The 23,253-nt window shown below is 42.7% G+C and overlaps 1 protein-coding gene across 1 annotated transcript; it reads right to left on the reverse strand.

The window, feature by feature from the left end:
• Positions 1-1,631: 1,631 nt before the first annotated feature.
• Positions 1,632-20,751, reverse strand: CHST15 (carbohydrate sulfotransferase 15). Its single transcript, XM_085299097.1, has 7 exons — positions 19,708-20,751; positions 17,823-18,162; positions 15,986-16,132; positions 12,566-12,722; positions 7,247-7,403; positions 4,184-4,331; positions 1,632-3,422 (listed from the first exon to the last, which is right to left on the reverse strand). The coding sequence occupies exons 1-7, from the start codon at positions 20,293-20,295 to the stop codon at positions 3,232-3,234; spliced, it is 1,728 nt and encodes a 575-aa protein (XP_085155223.1). The 5' UTR covers positions 20,296-20,751; the 3' UTR covers positions 1,632-3,231.
• Positions 20,752-23,253: the final 2,502 nt, after the last annotated feature.

Genomic DNA, 23,253 nt, shown 5'->3' on the forward strand with positions numbered 1-23,253 from the left:
AGCCATTCCTCGGGCTCGCCACGAGATGGTACTGCAGCACCGCCGAGCGCGGCAGGATGACAGCCGCCCGCTGCTCACCAAAGGGCTCGCCAGCCGGAGTAACGCGCTGCGGCACCGTCCTGCCTCTCCCTTTACATAAGGGCATTTGGCTTACTTGGAAGATAGATTAATTTCTTGGCAGAAAGATACGTTCAGAGCTGTCACAACTTCACTGTTTATCTTCAGTTTATTGTGCTGAGGCATACAAACCCATGCACTGGATTCAACAGATAACATCCTATCGTTTTCTGTGTAAACCACAAAGTCTGTTTTTCTTAGCAGGAGACTTTATTTTCACTGTGTTTCTTCTAGCCAGCCAACATTCTTGGCCTTACTGCACAAGGTCTTACAGCAAACACATTTTACATTCTTCTGCAGTAGCAGCGAGAACATTTGGAAAAGACCCTTTCCTCAGTGCCTTTGGACCTGGGAAAGCTGCATCTTTGCCTGATTATTTTTGTTCAGTAGAGATAAGAGTAACTAGAGTACACAATGTGCACTTGCCGAGCTCTTTGTACCGAGCCACTGCTGTGTTTTGGCAAACAAGAAAATATGTTATCTTGATAGTAAGTCCAATTTCTCAGCAAATCACTGTTCCTGGCTTGCAGGCAGCTCAGTACTACAGTGAATAATAACAATAATATTGAATTCTTTCACGTCTAGTTTTGTCAACAGAAAGGTAAAGGGAACTAGAAGAATTTGGGATAAGCCCTATTGCAGGTAGAGACTTCCTGCAGGGGCAGAAAGAAGGCACTGAACGGCGGTGTCATGGAGCCGGGTCCTGTGATGCCGATGCGCTCTCTGCTCCCTGGCTAAACGGAGGGGTTCTGCCACCCACAACAGTCCTTGCAGGGCTTTACATTATTCAGCAAAACTAATTTTATTGTATTCTGTGTCACCAGTTCAGTCCTGTCTTTACAGTCTGGATTAGAAAGCAACAGCACTAGCTCAAAGAGAGATGCCCTCTTCACAGCTAATTGGCTACTTCTTGCTATTCGGTCGTGCTATTATCCAATGGTAGAAAGCTGCAATTTGTTAAACTGAGAGGTCATGTTTTGGAGCTCACGAGAGAGTTAAGACCCAGTAGTGGGTCTCTGGAAACGAAGCTGCTGTCACTTTCTGAAGGACCACGGGCTCTGGACACGTCACCCACCTGGCCTGTTCCTCCTGTCTGGGGACGTCCAGCCTACTGACCGCTGCCAGCTGCGGTCACCCACACGTGGGCATCACCGCCCGCCTTTCGCAGGGAACCTGCAGCACAAGCCGTACACGCAATTCTGATTGCATACAAATGGGCAGAGAGAATTTCTCCGACAACTTTGGATGGAATGAGCCTGCTAGCCTAAATCAGAATGCAGTCCCAGACTAGTGGGTGTGTCTTGCTCATGCAACGAATCCTCAGGGTAAATGATAATGACAATAGATTCATTAGCATTTAGCACTGGTAAGATAATATCATCAGGTCATAGTTGTTGTAGCTATCAACTGAATGGCAATCTTTGAACACGGCAGTTCAGTTTAATAAACTTTCTATTTAGAACCTCTGGGGGAAAAATCAAAACAAAACAACGCAACAACAAAAGCCTGATAGGTTTTTGTTACCCACTTTTCCTGACCATACAATGATTATTGTAATTCAGAACAGATTTGCCAGAAATGTTTAGCATAAATAAAGTGTTGCTTGAAAACATTACATTTAGAAATAGTGCTGAATTCGATTTATGCTGCTATATATTTTTATATTAGTAAAAAGCAGCACTTGGTTCTCCAATCCCTTTTGGTCTGTAAGCATTTCTGAACTGGAACTAATCACAGCTGGTGGTCTAGAACTGCTTACTTAAACCACTTATTTCAGGCTTTCCGAATGCCAGACTGAATCCTTTTTAAGCAGCTCATTTCCAATCAGCAAAGGACCTAATAACAGACGTCTCTTATAAACCATCACATCATCAATCACGTTAACTTCCGTGAAGTGTTCAGGATTCATGACGTTTTCCGTATTACTTCTCACTTAGAAAACACGGGTGAATAACATGTCCCCATGGAGGAGAATGGTGAAAAGTTACCCGTAATATTTGTACTTCTATTTGTGAATCTGTCTGCAAGCGGTATTGTGGACAAGACACAAGCTAGCCCTTGGAAGGAAGCTACCGGCAGCGAACATTCCCATTTTTCTGTTCTTCATTGCTGGCTACAGAAGAAAACCCCAACTTCAGTAGACTCTGCTGGCCAAGCTGACCACGCGAAGCCCCATGCTGTAGCTGACAGTGACTCTAACACAAGATTTCATAGTGATTTTAAAATGCATATTTCTTGGCAAGGGGATACCGTAGAGTGATTGTGTAAGACCCAACAGAAAATGCCAAAAAATGAAAGCTCTTCATGGCCAGCAATGGACTCTGCTTCACACCATTATGGGTTTCCTGAGAAAACATGTGACTGATAAGGAATGGATGATACTTACCTGTATTTACATACAAAATACAGAAGACAAATGGATTTGTTACACTAAACATTGTATGCAGCCTGTTTAAATTTGTCATTCATTCTTACCTGGAATATGAAATTCTTCTTTTACAAGAACTGTGGTTAGGAAAGTCCATTTATACTGAAGATATAAATTAGGCTTGCAAATTTATGCAAGTACAGTTATCTCCATTAAAGTCATTTGCCTTTGTCTTTGTTTCAGAATTAAGGAAACAGAAAAACTTTAGTGTGAGTGAATACTGCATTTGTGAATATGCTGACAGAACAAAACAAAATTTTAGGTTGAATTCAATTAAAAATTTTAATGACTAAATGACACTGATAGTTTGAAAGAATGAATGAATAACATATACTGAAAGTGAGATTATAAGTGTAACTGCAGGAGACTGATGCTAGTTCTGTGTTGCAGCATCTTAGAGAAGGTTAAACTTCAACATCCCAGCGGAGTGCAAGACGTCTCCTTCACACTCCCGCTTTTCCACTCTTCTGCTGGGGTAAAAGAAACTGGTAAGCAAGATGCTTTACATTCTCACAAGGAAAATGTGATACAACTGTTGTGACATGTGCTGACTGAAGGTGAGAGTCTCATCTCATCCATCGGTTTCTCTTTGGAATGGGAAAAATGTAAATATCCACACACAAAAATAGAATTTAAAAAAATAAAAACTCCTTTAAACACTGTATTTGTGGCACAAAATTTACATATTATGTCCTCTTCCATAAAAAAGCATCATCAAAAAGAACTTGTGCCAGTTTTGTATTAAAAGGCCTATAGAAATCTCTTAAAATTGCCTTCGTTGTTGGTAGCATAGGTCCCAGACTTCGGTCTTCAGGTCGACGAGTGTTTGATGCAGGGCTCTTTGTAATCAGAGCTTCTTGTTTCTCACTTAGAGGCCCTGTGGTAAAATAGAACATTAGCTTAGTATATTTTCTCAAAAATGCCTACGCTAAAAAATGACTAAATAAATACATTTGCCAAGAGAAGACAAATGTATGTTAGCAGAGATGATGTTTCAGAATATTGAATACAGGTTTAGGTTTGTAAAATAAATCACAGTTAACAAATACAGAAATAATATGTTTTCCTTTCATATTAATTAATCATCTCTACAACAAGCAGCATGAATCATTTTCGGAGGAAAAGACTGGTTTTCAGAAAACAACTGTGACATTCACTATAACTTTCTGTCCCATAAAACAATTATTTTATGGTGTGTGTTGTCTAACACCTGCTAGAGTGAAACTCCACTAGCCTCACTCATGGCTCGTGTAAGCCTTTTTTTTATATATATATATATTTTTTTTTTTTTTTGTGTGGTATTGCTCTGCACCTACATTAAGTCCACGACAAACAAGCTCTGGTTACCTTCAGAGGCACGACTTCATTCTGCATAGTAAGATATATCTCTCCACTATAAGTGGTTTTTTTTTTTTTAATATCATCTATTGGATCTTCTAATAGCAATTCTTCTCTCATAAACGTACTATGGGAATTTGGGAATTTTAATTTTGTTTGACTCAAAACAATACGATTAATGTATCTTTCAAGAACAGATTCACGTGCTTCTGCTTTCTCTTCTAATCGAAGCAATAATAATGTGGAAGAGGGATCACATGACTTTCTGCACTTCTCTCAAAGCAGCCTGATGACACCTACCTAGATCCAGAAACTGGAACACCATGTGCATGGTATATTTCACGTTTGATGCATGATCCTCCAAGCGAAGAACTAATATCTGATCTTTATCAAAAACAGTCAGCCAGTCCAAAAGATACACAACGTAAAGACCCACCTGCAACCTTACCTGTAAGCAAGACAAACAAACCAAAATTAATTCATTCCCGCATTTGAGCAATGACAAACTAACATTCACCTCTGTCTCCTGAAAAAAAATCTCAAATGTGGTTTTTTGAGGGACTATTAAAATATAAAGTCTAAAAATTCTTTGACCTTTGTCTCGTTTTCAGCACCGCTGAAGTCAACCTTTGCAAATGCCCCGTCCCCGGGCACGCGGCGCATCCGCCGCCGAGCTGCGCGGAAGCTCGGCAGAGCGGCGGCGGGGCGCTCGGCACGGCCTCGCCAGCCTCCTCGGCGTTCAGCCCAGCCGAGTCGGCGAGGAGACGCTAAGAGCTTCCAGTGCATTAGCAGCACTTGAAGGAGAGGTGCTAAGTCTTGCTAGCGTCCTCAGGTCCTGAGCAGGCAGTTTCACAGCTTTCTCCAAATTGTCAGGGAGAAATAGCACCTCTTCCAGTGACAGCAGTCAATACCGAGCAGTTTCTAAGCTGCAAGAGCAGGGGCAGCTGCATCGTGTTAATGGTGCCTCATCTAACTACTGAGCGAGACAGCCAGCTACCTGCGGCCAAGGAGGACAAGCACGCACGTGAAAAGCCCATCTTTCAGTCTGCCCTGATCTAATCTCTGTTACTTTTCTCCATTTTACATAATAAATCTGAGGCATGAAGAGAGTAGGTAGCCTGGTGTTCTTTAAAGTCCAAGCTCTGACTGTGCTTATAATTTTTTTTTTCTAAAAGTCTTCACGCTCAAATGACAGAAACATGAATCCCAAGTTGGAAGCATCCTTCATAAAAGAGACTTAACATCTTCAAGTCACATTACTACAGGACTGTGGAAGTCAGGTAACAACAGTATCTTACGCTTTTTACACTGCACTGTGCAACCTGGGTTGATACCTAAGTTCTACTAAAATGAGACAAATTATCGGCAAATCATTATTATCGCAATGTGTGATTCTGACACGTCTTGGTGGTTTCTTGCAGCAGGCCTCCGTATTCAGCAAACTTCTTTTTCTACTTATTATGTGTCACAGAAGCAGCTGACACACAAGATCGTTTAATTAGATTTAAACATCAGCCTAGTGTGCATTCGTGCGGGCAGGAGCAGCAGCCGCGCAGAGCCCTCCACCGCCGGTCAGCACCCCGCTGGGCGAACGCGCCCCTCGCTGCTGCATTCTGCCTCTCCTTCCCCAGGAGAGACCGAGGCGGGCGGGAGACAGGGGGCGGCCGCACGCTGCGGTTCGGACTGCACCGTTTTGGAGCACCTGCGGAACACGGGCTTGGAATCGTTTATAAACTATTCACCAGAAACGGGAACTTTATTTTATCCCAGAAATTCACCTTCAGTTCTCCTGGGATCAACAAGGACCTTCACGTTCTTCCTCACACACTCTGCTGTACCGACTCACTTTTGCTGCCTACTGCTCTTCCGCCTCCTCCATAAGCCCTGATGCTTCTCCCTTGACATCAAAGGGCAGCAACAGGATTTCCCAAGCCATCCTCCCCTCCATAAAAGCTTGGCTCTGGCTTCCTTTCCCTGGGTAATAGGCTTTTCACTGATTTAAGTGAGGATAAACATATCTTGCTGTACCGGTTAATAGCTATCATTAGTAACAATGTCCATGACACTCATTTGCCCTGTTTCAGGAATACATTGACTATGAGCAAAACAAAGATTTTTGTTGTGGACAAAATTAGCAATCTAATGAGCTCACAGGGGAGAAAAAATATCTCTGTTTTTTCAATATACAGCAAACTCTGCACCTAACAGATTATTGCTTGGCTGGAGCAGAAGCTGGAAAAGCCACCCCGGTCAGCGTTCATGTTTTATTACAAAACCTGCGTGTGCCTTTCCGGAACGACGCATTTTGAGCACGCGTCACCTATTTGTCCAGAAGGTACCTTCTTCAGAGCGCCGTCTCGGGTGACGGACGAGGATCCGACAGGGAAGAGGGTGGAGGAAACCCCGTCTGCGTTCCTCCCTCCGCGCTGGAGGGAGCGCGCGCGTGGCAGGAGACGGGTGGCACGCGCCGCTGCGCCCCTCGGCCATGCCCGGGTTAGCCTGGCTGCCACCGGCCGGCAGCCGCTCCAGCCGCCTGCCCGCGTAAGGGAGAGGGACAGGCTGCTCGCCGCACGACTGCAGGGATCGAGCCTACCTAACACGCTCTCTTACGGCTATTTTTTTGACCAGACGAGGCACTACTGACATTAACTTCTCCCCAGGGACCTCGGAGGAAAGCATTCCCCCTGAATCCTTTACAGCTTTAACAAATAAAATAGGATTCGATGCCAAACCGACCAGAGTTCATCCTTCAAGTCAACCTCTTCCATATTACTCTGCAAAAGGCTTTTCTCTCCCCCTCAAGCAAAACTTGAAATCCATTCAACACTAAAAATTTGAGTTTTTGAAAACTGAGCTTGTAGTACTTCCCCATGCCCTCCGCCAGCATTTTCTGTAATTCTTTTTTTTTTTTCATTTTCTGATGTGCACAATTTAAAGAAAAAGGTTTTATCTGGTTATTGGTAGTCTTTTCTTGCAAAAGAATATGTAATTTATTCTGATTTTGAGGCAATTTTGTACCACAAAGATCCTTGCGAGAGCTACTTTTTGGAGAGGTCTGCAAAAAGCTTACACATTCAACTGTAATCTTCACTAAATGTGCTCTCTATACCCTTGCACAATAGAAAGAATGTATTATTACTGCTGGCATTCATCAGGGAACAGACTGAGGAGACAGCTGAGCCAGTACATCAGCTTTTACATGCTTGCATATATATTTATGTCATCTGCTTTACAAAAGAAAAAGGAGAAAGTTCTATTTCTTGGCATTTACTTGCACTGTGTTTTGCTATATATATATGTATAACCTTGACACAACCTAACATTACATAAGTAAAGAATTAAATGTTAAAAGGAAATACGCACGGGCATGGCGTTGTTAAGAGTGTTGTTGTAGACACAGGCTCTCAATGAGTAATCCAGCATGCAATTTTCAAACAGCTGCAGTGATTCTGCCACTTTTTCATGAAAATCTTCTGCAGATTTATTAGCGCTTGCAAAGTATAGATAATCGGAGTACAATCTGTGAGTGAAATGTATAAGTAAATGTTAAAGGAAATGGAGGAAGATCTATTTACATGACAATGAAAATAAGTCACATTAATTGAGAGAAGTGATACGTATCTGTGCACCATTACCCCACTAACAGCCAGTTCACTCAGTGACAGATTTTTTTCTTCATTTTGATGAGGTGTTCAGCTTAATCATCAGTGACCCAGGTGAAGGGACAGAGTGCCTCCTTGGCAAGTTTGCTGATGATACCAAGCTGGGAGGAGTGGCTGACACACCTGAGGGCTGTGCTGCCATTCAGAGAGACCTGGACAGGCTGGAGAGCTGGGCAGAGAGGAACCTCATGAGGTTCAACAAGGGCAAGTGCAGAGTCCTGCACCTAGGGAGAAATAGCCCTAGGCACCAGTACAAGCTGGGGGCTGACCTTTGGAGAGCAGCTCTGCAGAGAAGGACCTGGGAGTGCTGGTGGATGACAAGTTGACCATGAGCCATCAATGTGCCCCTGTGGCCAAGAAACCCAATGATGTCCTGCGGTGCATTAGGAAGACTGTTGCTGGCAGGTCGAGGGAGGTGATCCTGCCCCTCTCCTCAGCCCTGGGGAGGCCTCATCTCGAGTACTGTGTCCAGTTCTGGGCTCCCCAGTACAAGAGAGACATGGGGCTACTGGAGAGAGTCCAGCATAGGGCTACGAGGATGATCAGAGGGCTGGAGCACCTGCCCTAGGAGGAACGGCTGTGAGGGCTGGGCCTCTTCAGCCTGGGCAAGAGAAGACTGAGGGGGGAACTGATCAATGTGCACAAGTACCTGAAGGGAGGGTGTCAAGGGGACGGGGACAAACTCTTTTCAGTTGTCCCGTGTGACAGGACAAGAGGCAATGGGCAGAAATTGAAGCACAGGAAGTTCTGCCTGAGCGTGAGGGGGAATTTCTTCCCTGTGAGAGTGACGGAGCCCTGGACCAGGTTGCCCAGAGAGGTGGTGGAGTCTCCTTCTCTGGAGATCTTCAAGGCCCGCCGGGATGCAACCCTGTCTAACATGCTGTAGGTGACCCTGCTTGAGCAAGGCAGGTGTGGACTAGATGATCTCCAGAGGTCCCTTCTAACCTCAACCATTCTGTGATTGTGTGAGTTTTGGCTTAGAGCAACATCCACTCCAGTGAGTTGCTAAACTTCATCCCCTCTCTTACGTTCAGAGTCTTTTGAGATCAGGGCCCTAGTAATGGTGAGCCAACACAGTTCTCCCAAAGGCAAACTTTTCAAATATATATACTTCTATTTTGCATTATCTATGAGTAGTAGAGCTGGTCTCGACTGACACTGGGACCTCGGTATATTAGGTGTTCCACAGTGCTATGGAAAGAAGCAGTTTTCATCCCAAAAGCCTTACCATCTAAATCGAAAATAAAAGAAGAATGAGATTGGTAACAAAAAAAGTGATTTTTATGTGGTCGGCAAACTGGTCGTTCTCAAAGTTGGAAAACACTCCTGATTTTCCAGTTTTTGCAGAAAGCTCCATCTGCTCACATCGCTCCTACGTCAACTTTTAGTTAAAGCTCCCAACTGACAACTTTCCATGTCTTTTCTCTTTTTTCTAAAGCTCAAACGCTGTAATTAGGTGGAAAATTCACACGGATACAGCAACAGGCTATGTTGTGCTACAGCCTACTGCTATGTTGCCTAAGCAATCCCACCTCTATTTTATGGAGTGAGGATGGCAGGATTTAGGCCCCATGGGTGCCTGCAGTTGCAATGCAGCAAGAAAGCAGAGTATACGGCGTCAGGCTGCTGCTGCGAGCAAGAACCACCAGCAGCAGGAATAGCTGGCGACAAAGTATCTCTCCTTTCCATACTTTTAGCATAAGTTTTTCTGTTGCTTAAATAGCACCAGAAAAAAGATGATCTAAAAATGAGTCCATTTGGATGGGGAGGTGAAGGGGGCTAGAAGCAAATAACAGATTTATGTTTATATTAATCCCTGAAACCATGGTTAGAATCTCCCAAGAAAAATATAGTTCAAACAGAGACAAGTGAAATACTCTAACATGGCACAAATATAAGATTGTGAATCATCTCCTGAACTTGGGGGGTTTTCCCCTATTTGGGCTTATAAACTATGATCAGAACCCCAGCAATACTATGGGATTTTGGCGTCAGTTTTATACCAACTGGAAAAGAGTCAGGCTTCTACCGTATGTTTGCAGCACAGGTACTACAGCTCTGCAGAACCCACCTCTCAACACAGATTTCCAAAATCCTGCATCTCTCCCTCCCTGTTTCAAAGCACACAAGTGTCTAAGACATGACTGAAAAAAATCAGTAGATTAAGGTCTCATTTTATGGCTGCAGTAACCTCTTGCATTTCACTCACTTTTTTTAAAAATTCCTTTCAATATTTTATTAAACCAGAAAGTCTGCTCTCTAGATTTCCACAGGTACTTTAAAATTCATCATTTAATTTAGAAGGTTAGGCCTTAATCCAGCAAAGCACTTAGGCATGGGAATCGCCCCTCTGCACTCATTATTTATGTTAGTGTTTTGCAAGAACAGGACACTAATTCCCACATGAAATAGTTGAACACTCTGTGTTCACTTAAAAAAACAGGAAGAGAAAGGCTACATTTGTTGCAGGATGTTTTCAATTCTTTTTTTACACATTAAAAATAATAAAAAAAAAAGTCACAGAAAACCATAGCAAATGAAGAGGCGGCACCCAAGGGGGAGCAATGCCGTCTGCGGGATTCACCGACTAAGAAACACGAAGACTTTATTTCTGCTGATGCACAAGCCAGACGTTTAAAACCAGGTGCCAGGAGAGAGAGCACTGCTTGCAAACACTTCGAAGCAGCAGGCAGGAGAAAGGCAACCTTCAGCGCTGCCCGTCACCAGAGACGCAGCTAAGAGCCCCACGCTGGCTGGGGTCCAGTTCTCCCCAGCCGGGCGATCCAGGCAGGGCTCTGCAGAGAAATGCCCTGGAGGAACACCCAGCTCGCTCGGCAAACTAGCTGCTAGGTGGTCGGAGATGGCAGCTACTGACCTGCTGCCTGGCACAATTTAATGTGTGCTCTGGGAGATTCAGCTGCTTGGGGAACAGAAAAATTGCCTCCCTCGCTCAAGTTGCCCATTTAACAACATTCTGCCACAACGTATGCTGCGTACTGTAAGCCTGTTTGCTCTGGGTGCTTTAAGAACTGCTTAAAAATGTTTCTCTAGCCAATATTTGTATCAGTTATGTTCTATAGATATTAATTTAATGCTGGTAGACTTTAAAATACTAAATCCTTTTACTAGAACTTCGAAAGTTGACTGTAAAAGGTAAAAAGTAAGAAGTTACCTTTATTCTGTTTCTATAAACAATAGGAGGGAAAAAGAAAACAGTTTTCTTTAAATGAAAAAACTCCATCTCAGAGCATCGAGTGAGTATCAGGCTCCAAGCTAGCAAGCCTGCAGGGGGTGGTGTTGGCCGAGAGAGCAGCAGGAACCCTGGTCCACGTGCGTCCCCCGCAAAGAGCCCCCACGGCGCTGGCTGTCCCTGCTCCTCTGCCTGTGGCCAGGAGCCAGGGAAAAGCCAAGTTCAGGTAAATGTGGCAGCGGTAAAGCATGCAACAGGCTTTCCCATAGCAGAAACACATGTGAACATCAAGATTGCCATCTCCTAACAGCAGCTTTGCAGCAAGCACACCCAAGACGCAGCCCAGCTCGTCTGGGAAAGACGGGATGGGGCTGACGGGGTCCTAGAGGAGAGGTCCTAGAGGGGAAGGCAGCCAGCAGGCATCGCTCACCCGACGGGCCCGAGCTCAGCTTGTTTAAAAGCTTTAATCTGACTGCTTATTATTTCTCATCACCCATTAAAGTAAACCCATAATTTCAAAGACTTGCTGACATCGTATGGAAAACTATGTACTTGAAGAGAAGTTCTCCCTCCGCAGGGCAGCTGAGACTTTCTATATTTCTTTCCATCTGTTTTTAATTCTGGGGACATGTGCATGGAAGTAAAACCTTTACTGATTAGGATTTCAGCTGTTCCTGCTACTTGAAGTCATCGCCCTCGATCGCGATCCCTTACGGCTAAGTAACTGCGCCACGGCAGCCAGGTCACCGGGCGAAGGGACAGGGGACGAGCCGCCCCGGACGTGTTCGGGCACGAGAGCCACCGGGGCAAGCGGGGCAGCACCCGAGACGGCGGTGCTGCGGCCCGGCGCCCCCACTGCCCGAGGGAAATGCCCCCTTCCGCCGGGCAGGGCGAAGGGTCCCGGCACCGGGCCCTTCTCGGCCGCCGCGAGGACACGGTCCCGCTGCCCCCAGCCCGCCGGGGCTGCTTTTGCTCCCTGTGGCTCACACGAGCTGCAAGCAACAGGGGCAAAGGGGGTCACAAACCAACCCACCGTAACCGCGGCACGGGAGACGAAGCTCGCCTTTTGCCTCCTCCTCACTACAGCTGGCAAAGAGCAACGCCCACGCTGCGGCGGGGCGCTAAAGCGATCGGGGGATTTGTCGGGAATTTGTAGGAGGAAGCCGCCTCGGCCAGCTCCTGGCCCAGGAGGAGCTCGCGCTGAGCATCCCTGCAGGGCCAATACGAAGGGCTACGAGAGGAGGAAGGGACCGGTCGCAGCCCCCTGCCCCGACCCTCGTGGAGCGCAACCACTCCACCGCAGCGGTCAGCAGCCCGAGGCGTTGGCTGTGCGAGTTCAAACGCTCTGGAGAAGCTTTGCATTAGTGGTGCACCAGATATTTCTACGATTAAAAAATGTTTGGGTCTTCTGCTGATGCTGGAGCTATTTGCAGTCTTTTAATCATTTTAAACAGCATGCCCCTCAAAGACATAAACCTCAGTATTGACTCCCTTGAGCAGGAACTGAGGCATTTCAAGGGCCACTTACGTTGAGCCTCGTAAGTGCAGCACCATTCCCAGCCCCGTGGGCCCCGATGGCTGCCAGGGCATGTTAGCCCAGGTAACAGAGCTCTACTAGGTACGGCCACATATCCCTCTTGAAAACCTCACAGTTGAAAGTTCCAAAGCACATAGAACAAAAATCCTTGAGCGTTCATGTTATAAACCAAATAATTCTGCCAAACACTGTGTGGACATTTAGTTGTGCCCAAGTGAGAGAATAAGGTAGCAGTAAGAAAAGTAATAAGTAAAAGATTTGCTTGCATATTTAGCAGTGCAATCCTTGCTCACCTTTCAACAGGATCTCTTAGCATGATGATAAGTTTGGCGTTTGGTTGGAAGGCATGGATAAAATCCTGGATTAAGAATGGAGGTTCTCCATTTGTACTGTTGTCATAAAAAAAAATCCAAGCGTTGTTGTCCCACATTGTTGAGGCACTGGCCTCCCCTGGAAGTTAAAAACCATTTCTGTTAATAACACATTCCTTTCTTTATATTGGCATGTATGCAAATCGTATATCCAGACTCTGAACTGCTGTAGACTACTTAAGAGTGGCACTATTAATTTTATCATTAAACACACTTTGCTGGTTCTTACAAATCCAGCTAATTGTTCTGCAGAGCTGGAAGACTCTCATTGCCTACTACTTTTGTGACTGTAGTGACAGTTGAGGCGCATTTTATAAAATTTCACCAGAACTATTCCTATCCACTAACCACAGTCCTTCCTGTTAGCGGTTAACACATGCAAATGTATTTGACTGGGGCTGGAACTGGCTGCCCAGAGTTTCTGGCCTGTCCAGCCCCAAGGCAGAAGGACCAGCTACCTTCCCAAGACCTTCATGCTCCTTGCAGCATCCTTAGGCTACATCCAAGAGTTCTTAATTTTCCTGATCTCAGAGAAGCAAGCTCCTAATGAGTTATATAATTTGGAGCAACCTCAGCAGGCAACCTATTCCAGTGCTTCACAACCCAGCTAACTGGACAGGTTTTCCAAGCACATAGTCTACATTTCTTGCTGTAATTTCAAGTCCTGAGTCTCCATAACCTTCTATATACAGCCTCTGCTTCTCTACACTAAAGAAATACAGTTCTTTTGATCTTCCCTCACACGTCTCTGTTTGGTAGACCTCTGATTGTATGTAATCCTCTCTTTTGGATTCTCTCTAATTAGCTTGCACATGATGACCAAACATGACCATAGCGCATGTGTAAGCAGATGTTCTTATCTGAATTAAATAAAGGTAATGCACTCAGACATGAAGACCATCTTCTTCTCACTGCAAGCCAGTGCCCTTCACAGAAGTCACTTCAGCTGCGGTCAGCCACGCCGCTGGAGTCTGCGGGCAGCACAGGAGCAGGGAAGACCACAGGCACCCAGCAGACCACGTACGGCTGCGCAGGCAAGGAAGGAGTGAGTGCCATGGTCTCAGCATGCCCCAGACCTCCAATTTGCAGGCAGCAGCTCCCTGGGAGGCTTAGACGGACACGCGTGGGAGGCAGCGGGTCGCCGTCACCGGCCCCAGGCTCTCCACAGTGTTGCAGCTACCACGGGATCCCAGCTATCCACCTCACCAGCCCTGCCGACCGCAGCACGCTACGTGAGCAAGTCAGACCCTCCCTCTCACCCAGGAACTCCTCAGCTAGTGAACACACGACAGAGTCTAACTTCTACTCCGACTGTGCACAAAAGCTTGCTTTTCATACGGGTCCTTCTCAACTTGCACGGGACTCAAGGGGCTGTTCTAACACGGTCAGCCCAGGACAGCCTGGTTCAGCAAAGGCAGATCTTCTCAGAAGATGACGACTGTTAAGGATTAGAAAGGAAATGTAAACTCTGGCCTCTGCTGACCACAGTTTTAACTTCCCAAAGCAGCCAAAATCATTAATATCTCCAAAGAGAAAGCACCATACTGAACATGCAACAAATTAATCATGTTACAGGAATTTTTTTATGTCAAATTACTGCAGCACAACCAAAAATGTATTAATTTTTCTTATAGACTTGAAGAACATATGACTTGCTAAGTTGCCTACAGAGTGCATGACCTCTTTATTCTCTGATTAATGGACTAAAATCCTGTTGTGTTTTCACACATAAATGCATTTGACTGGGGCTGGAATTTATCATATTAATGATCACATATAAACAAGTCCTTCTCAGAGTGCCTCAAGCTAGATCAGCATGTCCCTCTTTGGCTCATCTCTAAACAGTCACTGCTTTATTTGGGAAAACACAGTAATTACCCACTAAGTATTAATATCCAAAGAAGCTTAATGATTCAAAATAACATGATGAGCTAAAGAAATGTTTATATCTTTAATTAGATTTCTCTTTCTAATGATGTGAAATAAGAAAAGGCAGGATTCTAAGCAAATCTTATCTTCATATAGCATGCAGATTCACTTTACATTAGATTTCTTTTTTTGTTTCAGGGCTTTTTTGCTTTTTAAATCAGGATTATAAAACTGACTTAATGAGTATAATCATTCAGAACTTTTCCTATAAACTTAGTAAGAAAAGTAAACATAACCTTAATGCTATAAGAAATGAGAAGAAAAAAAAATCATGAACTCTAGGAAAAACTGCAACAGGAGGTAAGTAATCAAAGATGTATATTGCCAATTAGATTAGTGGATTTAATTAGCATAAGCATTTCACTCAAGAAAGGACAGGACATATTATTGTAAGCACAAGGAGAATACACAGATGCCCTTGATGGCAACATTTTGCAAGACCTCATCTTTCAAATTTTGTTCAGTATTGAATACTTAATAAAGCAAAATGATCGACCTAAGCGGGGGCTGAGGAAGTATCAAATGAATGTTACTGTAGCCGAGACTATGGTTTAAGCTACATAATACAATAGGTTAAAACTTTGGCTAGAATGACACTAAAAATCTGATTCATAGGGTAGTCCCTCTGAGGGCAGGCAGCAAAAATCTTGCCTCTATTTTCTGTAGGATAATGACATCAGGTTTATTTCAAAACTCTTTTCAACAGAGAACTGTCTATTTTGCCCAAGAAGCATTTTCATGGAAAGCATCCAGTTTCCCTGTAAGATTTTTAGGTGACAGGGTAAGCATGGTAAAACAGTGAAAACTCGCTCCCCCTCAATTTTCTGTTTTTAGCAAAAAACAAAAGTAGAATTGGAAATTCCTGCTGATGTTTCTCACTGGCAATAATCTGATTGCACCCTGGAGCCTGAGAAGAGCCACAAGGAGCTGCGTCTCTATCACGGCAACTGTCTTCAGCCTGCTACAGGATTTCTGCGACACCTATTTGTAAGCAGCAATACCACTACTTATTTACTACGCCTGGGACAAGACACACATCGTTGCAGCACTGGAACCTGAAGTGACAGACAAGGATCCTGTGGCTATAGCCAAACATCTCTTACTGAAGACAAAATGAAAACTATCTTCGAAGAAGTCAACAGAATCCTTTTTTTTTTAATTGAATGCTGAAATTTATCACATTTACTGCTTTCTCTGGCATTTTCTAAAGAGACTGACAACTTTTTAAGCCAAACAAGTCACCATCCTCCAGGAAAGGGCAAACACTTATGCACTACCCAGAAACAGCAGAGAAAACTGGCATGAGTGGACCAGCGCAGTGAAGCATTCATACACGGGAAAATGCCCCTCTCCTGAAAACACCTCCAACCTGGGGACACAGACACGTGTACTGCAGAAGCAGTATCTGCCTACCAATAATGATGCTGTTCATCTTGCCATTTTCTTTTGCTGCTTCACTCTGTAGCACACCCTGAATCTGATGCGCTGCTAAGTCAAACAGATCAAGGTAATCTTCCACAGGGTAGCGATCGTGAAATCCGTCCCTCAGACGAATGATTCCTAAAAAACAGTGGAAAGAGAAGTTAAAAATGGCAGGGCCAGATTAACCGATGGTGTAAATCAAGACAGCTTCACTGACGTTGGTAGCACTGAGCCAGCTAACATCAGCACAAAATTAGACCCATGGAGCGCAATGTTCAGATAACAACGAAGTCGCTGAGATCCAAGATACTATACGATTAAGCCATAAATTCACACTGACAGGAAATAACTTGAGGAGTTCAGCTTTATAGTTCCTGCTGAATAACTTGCATTTATTTACTTCTAAAATTAGCTTCTGGAATTAACATGGAAGATCAGATTCTATTTTCATTTACACCAATATCCAGTGGAGTAATATCAGACTCATGCTTGATTTAACAGACAGAGAAAAGACTCTGCCAAATATGCACTTATCAACATGCACTTACTCAAATCAGAAAACTGGGAAATCATTCATATGTTTATCTTCAGAAGTATGAAAACAAAACTCCCAGAGAGTTCCCTGCTTTTCTCCTCTCTCTCCTTCCCTGCACTGCAGGGTGTTTCAATAGGATCAGCCTCCTTCCCGCATTTCTCAGCATCTCAAGCCATGTCTGTGGGGTTTTATACTCTTTTTCCCTTTCCTCTTTTCTTTCTACCTGTAGTCCCACTTCACTTTCCGTAGCATGTTCTCCATGCCTGTCCTTGCATTTTGCTTCTTACTGTAACAGAGAAGTTACAGAGAAGTTACTCTCAAGTGGGGCGAGGTCAAGGACAGCAGTAGGAAGGAATCAAGGTGGAGCAGAGCTAAAAGTGTAGAGCAGGACTCCTCAGCTCTCCCTTTCCTGTTCCTCTTGCTTGACTGCATAACTACCACAGGTCCCACAGTTCACAGGGTTGCCTCCCTTATTTCCTAAAGTAGAGCTAATTATCCCCAAAGCAAAACCTTTTTGCATTGTACTCCTTTAACTCTTAATTATAACAAGCATTTAGAAAATGTCTAAAATATCTTAGAGTCAACTGTATTAAAGACAGGAAAAAAAGTGGAAGAACTCATTTCCATCACTAGTTTTACAACTTTATGTGTACATACTAATGTACATACAACATTGTTACACAAAGAGACATCTGTTTGCTTCTCAAATTAATTTTATTTTCTGTTAATGAATATTTAAAATATCTATGATACTGGTGATAAACAAAAACCATCCAACAAAGATTTCATTAATATTTAGCTCCACCAACCAGAGCTACAACGCTAATGAAACTTCTACCATAAAACACCGTCATATTTATCAAATCTTAAGGACTGAAGCCACCCACATTTCAATTGCTGATACTTGAATTATACATGTAGCAAAGGCTTTGCATAAAAAGTCAGCATTACAAAACTATTATCACTACTCTTTATATCTTCCATGATAACCTAACTGCGCCTCTTCTTGCTTTTCCAGGGTGTACACACTAGGTTTTATTTTATTTTCTAAATTTTCCAAACCACTGCAAATGACCCAAATGAAATGTACATTACTGTGAAAGTTTTAATGCAAAATATCATTAAACAAAAGCAGACTAGAACATACGGAGCATCTGTAGCCCAAAAGTTTCTGAAGTTTTAACATCAGGGGTTTCAAGCCAAACCAACGCAGAACACAGAACCCCAAATACAATGAATTTCAAAGTTTGACAGAGACAAGAGCTCTGAATGCAGAGGTACGTGTTTACTCACCAAAGCGCTTTCTTGTCCACCAGTGCGGTTCCTTGATGGCTGAGAACCGAACATCAGGGTGCAACCTGAGCCGGTCATAAAGGTCCGTCGTTCCACACTTGGGCTGGCCGATAATGTAGAAATGGGGAAGGCAGCGCAGCCGATAGTGTTTGTTCTTGTAGTGATACAAGTGGTTCCAAAATACCTTTCTGAGATAATCAAAGATGGTGCGAAAACGCTTTGAATACAGTGCATATGAGTTTGTGGTGTAAGGATCCGTGGTTGTGTTTCCTCTGTACTCTTCATACCAACACGGATTCTTGCTATTTGAAAGGAATTTATTAGGAATTACTGAAAACATCTGCAACATAAAGAACAACAATTTCAGTCAAGGCAGTAAATAAATTAGTTATATTTAGTTATATACTTTATACTTAGTATACTTATTCAGTTATTCATTCAGCGCAGTAAGAGAACACAATGGAAACAATATGTGGATGTTTTTAATCTTATTTTTTTAAATATAAAGTTGACCTAACTTATTGCTTCTGATGACACTGGACCAGAGCCTGTCCAAAGACTTGGCCCAGAAGAGTATATTCATAAATCCATTGATTTTAAGGCCAGAAGGGACCTCCATAATTCACTTAGCTCCTCTATAACCCTCAAAATCAATTTTTAAAATCCTGGTTTCCAGGGATATGATCTTCCTAATATTTGAGCAAACACAAACAGACTCCAGCAACCTTTTATTTCATTAGAGCTTTCACAGCAACAAGCAACTATGCCACAGAGTTTTGTTAGGTCTCTGCAGGCTTCTCACAAGACCAGTTTTTAACAATAAATCATGGAGGCCTTGGAGTGTCTCCAGCTGCACCCTTGAGGCTTGTTAATTTGGGCAAGCCAATGGTGGTCATCCAGGAGAGGGAGAGAAGGGTAATGGAGTGGGAAGGGGTGGGGGGAGAGAGAGGAATCCGGAGGCAGGGCAGGAGGGAGCAGCTACCCAGTACCTACATGTGGGTTATACAGAGCTTCTCAGCACATCATGCTACCTGGTGACATGCTCAAAACAACCACCTCTGCGAAAAAAAGTAAGGGTCTCACTGGGAATAGCGCACTCGGACTGATCTTCAAGAAAGCAGCTCTCTCTTCAAAATCTAAAACTAATTTTCCATTTTATTAACCTGTGAGAGAGCTCACTGAACTATCATCATTAGGGAAAAACTGAGAAGCAGTTGCAAATAAATCTCAGCAACTCTCTTCCAATCCAATTGATCCAATTTAACTTAAAAAATAATTGACAATTAAAACCCTCTGGTTTTGCCTCACCTCAGTGGGGACCATGTACTGCAGGTGTGTGCCCAAGCTCATTCTTTATGCTACAAGGGCAGCAAAACTTGGCAGCAGCAATCTGCTGAAATCTGTAGAGCTAATTTAAGAGATACTGAAGGCAAGATTGCAAAAGTAACTATTATGAGGACTGATTTAGCTAATGATGTAATAATCGGATCATACTAATTTCCCATTTTCATTCTGAAATACAGGGTTTGCAATGATCAGATTCTCAGAAGGCTTTCTGGTAATGAGCTATTAGAAAGCTCCTTTCTTCTTTATCGGTTAAGATGACTGAAGAACATGACCGACTGAGAATGATTTAGAATGGGACAAGGTAAAAAGGCAATGCATTTGTACAGCTGACCTTGTTTCAGGTGTCAAGATCATTTATATATCTATTTTGCCTGTGACTTGGAAGGATGTGATTATAATATCAACTTTTCAGGCGGTGTAAATCAACACATGAACATCAGAGGAGCTGCACATTTTTTTTCTCAGTAAAAGATTGACCCAGAATTCTTGGAGTAAACAAGTATTCAGCAGTGTCAGACAAACTTTAGTTTATACTTACATGGGGCTCCTGTTTCCTCAGCTCTTCTAAATCAGGACGCTGTCTTGTTATAAACTCTATCTTTGAAGTAATAGTGTCAATAATTAATTTAATGCTTGGATAATCCTTTACGTATGAAACATTAATTTTAGAAGGCTGGTAATGGTCTTTCACATCAGCGAGGCTTTCATTGTCCATTAAGCTTGGATTGCTAGTAAAAGCTCCGTAATGGAACGGCGACGGTATTAACAGCAGCCCGTGCTTGGCTCCAGTCAGCACGTAGGATGCCATCACTAGGGTCATTATAACCAGTCCAAATATCAAGCTGCATAGCTTCCCCTTCTTCAAGCAAAAAAGTCCATTCCAGCTTTCACTGTGATCAGTCCTCACTTCCAAGACTGCAAGCAACTTCATCTGCTTGCTGTCCCGGAACGAAGCGACCTTATTTTCTCCTTTGCAAAGAGGACACTTCTGGTTACTGTGGTTAGATCCACGGCATCTGAAACACTGTCTGTGTGAGTCATTTGGTAATAAATGTATGCAACAGTTAATACAATGCCTCATATTAATACTGTTAAACCACTGTATTAATGAGACAAGCACAGCCATAAAAATATTTCTGAAGCGTACATCTTCCGTCAGTCTGAAGTTACTTAATTCCTTGAGTGAATCTATGAATACTTGGCAATGCAAAAGGTCAGGTTCAAACCAGAAGAGTTAAAAAACACTCTAACAGTGATATATATCATATATAGGAAAAAAAAACAGACATACTAAATGGACGTACTATGGATGTGTTTTCCAAGAGTTTGGCTCAGCAAGAGGAATGTGGTGAAGTAAGAATCAGCTACAAAATTGGCTCAAGTTTTTCCCATTGAACAAAATGAGAAAGAAGAATCATTAGGTATTGTGAAAATATGCAAAAAATAAAAAGAACTCATTGTCCTCTGATTTATGCTGGAATAGGCAAATAGGGGTAGAAGTTCCTGGTTACTCTTAAAACAAGCAGGTTCCAACCCAGACTGTTGCTTCTCGGAGTGTCATCTTCTTAGAGATAGCATCAAAGTCCTAAAGAAACAAAAACATAGGTACAGATATATGCAAAACTATTTTTGAAAACTAAATAGGGGCAGTCGAGCTAGTGCCGGTGGAGGATGAAATGCTAATTAATTAAATTATTTTTCAGATGAAAATTGATTTGTGTTGTAATTAGCTGCACTAAACCAGAAAACCATCTGGTTGGTTCATGGGGTGTCTAAATGCCCACGTTCACTTTTTACTATTTGAATAAAAATACATTTTCCAAGTCACCATAATCAAAAATATGAAATTGGAGAGATGTTCGGCAATTCACACTTACCAATTTTAACACAAGTCCCAGAATTTTGCTATTTTGCCTTTAGCTCTCTCGACATTTCTTTTGAATTCTGAAGAAGCAGTGATACAACCCTAGATAATAACTCCTGGTTTGTTCCTATAGAAATGTCCATAAATACCAATTATTTCAGATCTTGCATTAGTCATTAGTTTTCTAGCTGCAATTCTATATGAGACAGCAATGTCCTAACATAAAATTATTTATATTCTAGATGTTTCTCCCACCTAACACTGTTACATAGTGGAGAACTGCAATTAGTGCAAGCAGCCAATGTCCAAGTGGCCATGGGAATGACAGGTTGAGAAAGGAGGTCTTCTTTCCCCAGAAGCTTGTAGTTAGTGCTCAGAGGAGAGGACGTGAGGCAGGCTCTCCTATCAGTGTTAACACTTCTTTTATATCCAAAAAGAGACATCTGTGCAAAAAGGGAAGTTCTGCCATGGAAGTTCTGCCATTAGCAGGTGATAAAAGCCAACATAAAAGTATTTCCAAAGTATATCAATACAGATTTTTTTTTCTTTCTCTAATAAGCTTATTCTATAAATCAGCTGAGGCAGATATAAAACAGCATAGTCACTACTGACTGTATTTAAAATTAAGGGAAAGAAATCGGTGTAATACTCCTCAAAGAGACTAGTCTTTGGAGCTTCTCTAAAGAAGTCTGAAAGACTAGGTATGTCATATGTCATATTAAAACCAAAAAAGCTATGTTTTCATATACTTTAGTTATTCCTTCCAAAAAATGAATGCCCAAAAGTAAAAACAGAGCAGCTGCAGAAAGCCAAGGAGAAAGAAGGATCCAAGACTTAAACTAATAGAGAGATCTCCAGGTCTCCAACAGATAATGACAGCAGCAGTCACTGCAGAGAAGACAGATGAGGAAGGGAAGCTCTGAAAACAAGCAAAACCTTTCCATTTGGCAAGACAAAAGTGCCGGTGGCAATAAGGCATTTGAGCAAAGGTTTTCACAGAGGAAGCAAAGGCGTCAGGAGGAGCTTGAAGCACTGCCAGGGCAGACTCGGACATGATCCACCGAGGTCATCAAGGAAATCATGAAAACCCAGATAGTTACCCAAATGAGACTGTACAAAAGCAGGACTGGAAATGAGGGCCCTGGCAGTCAGGCAGAGGTAAGAACATTAATTTTCAAGTGTTTGAAAAGAGCTATCAGAGATACACTAACAGATACAGAACACAAGACCTGCATAAAAAACTGCGTAAGCTTCCTAGTCCTCTGAAATTTATGTCCATCTGTATATTAATAAAATGGACTGGAATTTACTGAACTCTTATCAGGTGCTGACACCTCTCATGAAAATCTAATATAAATATTTTGAACTCGAGGAAAAATCACATTAATTACATCTCTGACAGCTGAGAAAAATGCTTTAATGGGAAGCAGATCCATGAAAAAAAGAGAAATATGCTCATGCTACAGTAAAGCTGAGATCTTCATCACACCAGTCATGAAAGCGGATTTAAAGTCTCACCAGCTCCCATAACTGCCAACTTATGCATACGCACCACAACAGGCTGTTTTATTAGGCGAGCAGTTGGAGGACCTACTACAGGGCAATATGACATATTACTCAGCTTATAGAATAGCGAAGATGGTCTTTTTAAGCCACTAGTTGCAGACATACCATTTTAAATTATTTCCCCCCATCATGTTCATGTAATTAAAAAAAACAACTGTAATAAATACATAAAAGTCAGGATGTAATTCCCTGCTGCCACTCCCTTCCTTTTCTTTACCAAGAAGTTTTAATTAAGTTTAACTAATTTAGTTTAATTAACTAAGTTATTAAGTTAATCTTTTACTACGAAATGAAGGACATAGTAGATGAACTGTACAGCAGGAGACTGGGATCTTCCCCCAGTGTAAGTAGCCCACGTTTCCTGACTTGCCCACCTAAATTAAGCACTCAAATTTATCTTATCTTTGCTTCTTCCACGCAACATTTTCAGTAGTCCTAATCACACATTTACTTTACCTTTTCTGTATTTCAATGCTTAAGTAGAAGGATATAAATTTTGAACAGAAGAAAAACGATGAAACTTGAGTTGGTAATAAACAATTTATGTCTTTTTTTATTTTAGTTGCAAAACTGCTGTCAGTTCACTGGCAGAATATTACTTGCTTTAAACAATCAGCAATGTCTTAGTATATTCTTGAATAATGTAGCATGTAA

This window comes from Rhea americana, unplaced genomic scaffold, assembly GCF_003343005.1.
Source record: "Rhea americana isolate MKP2758 unplaced genomic scaffold, rheAme1 scaffold_145, whole genome shotgun sequence".
In the NCBI taxonomy this organism is placed as follows: Eukaryota; Metazoa; Chordata; class Aves; order Rheiformes; family Rheidae; genus Rhea; species Rhea americana.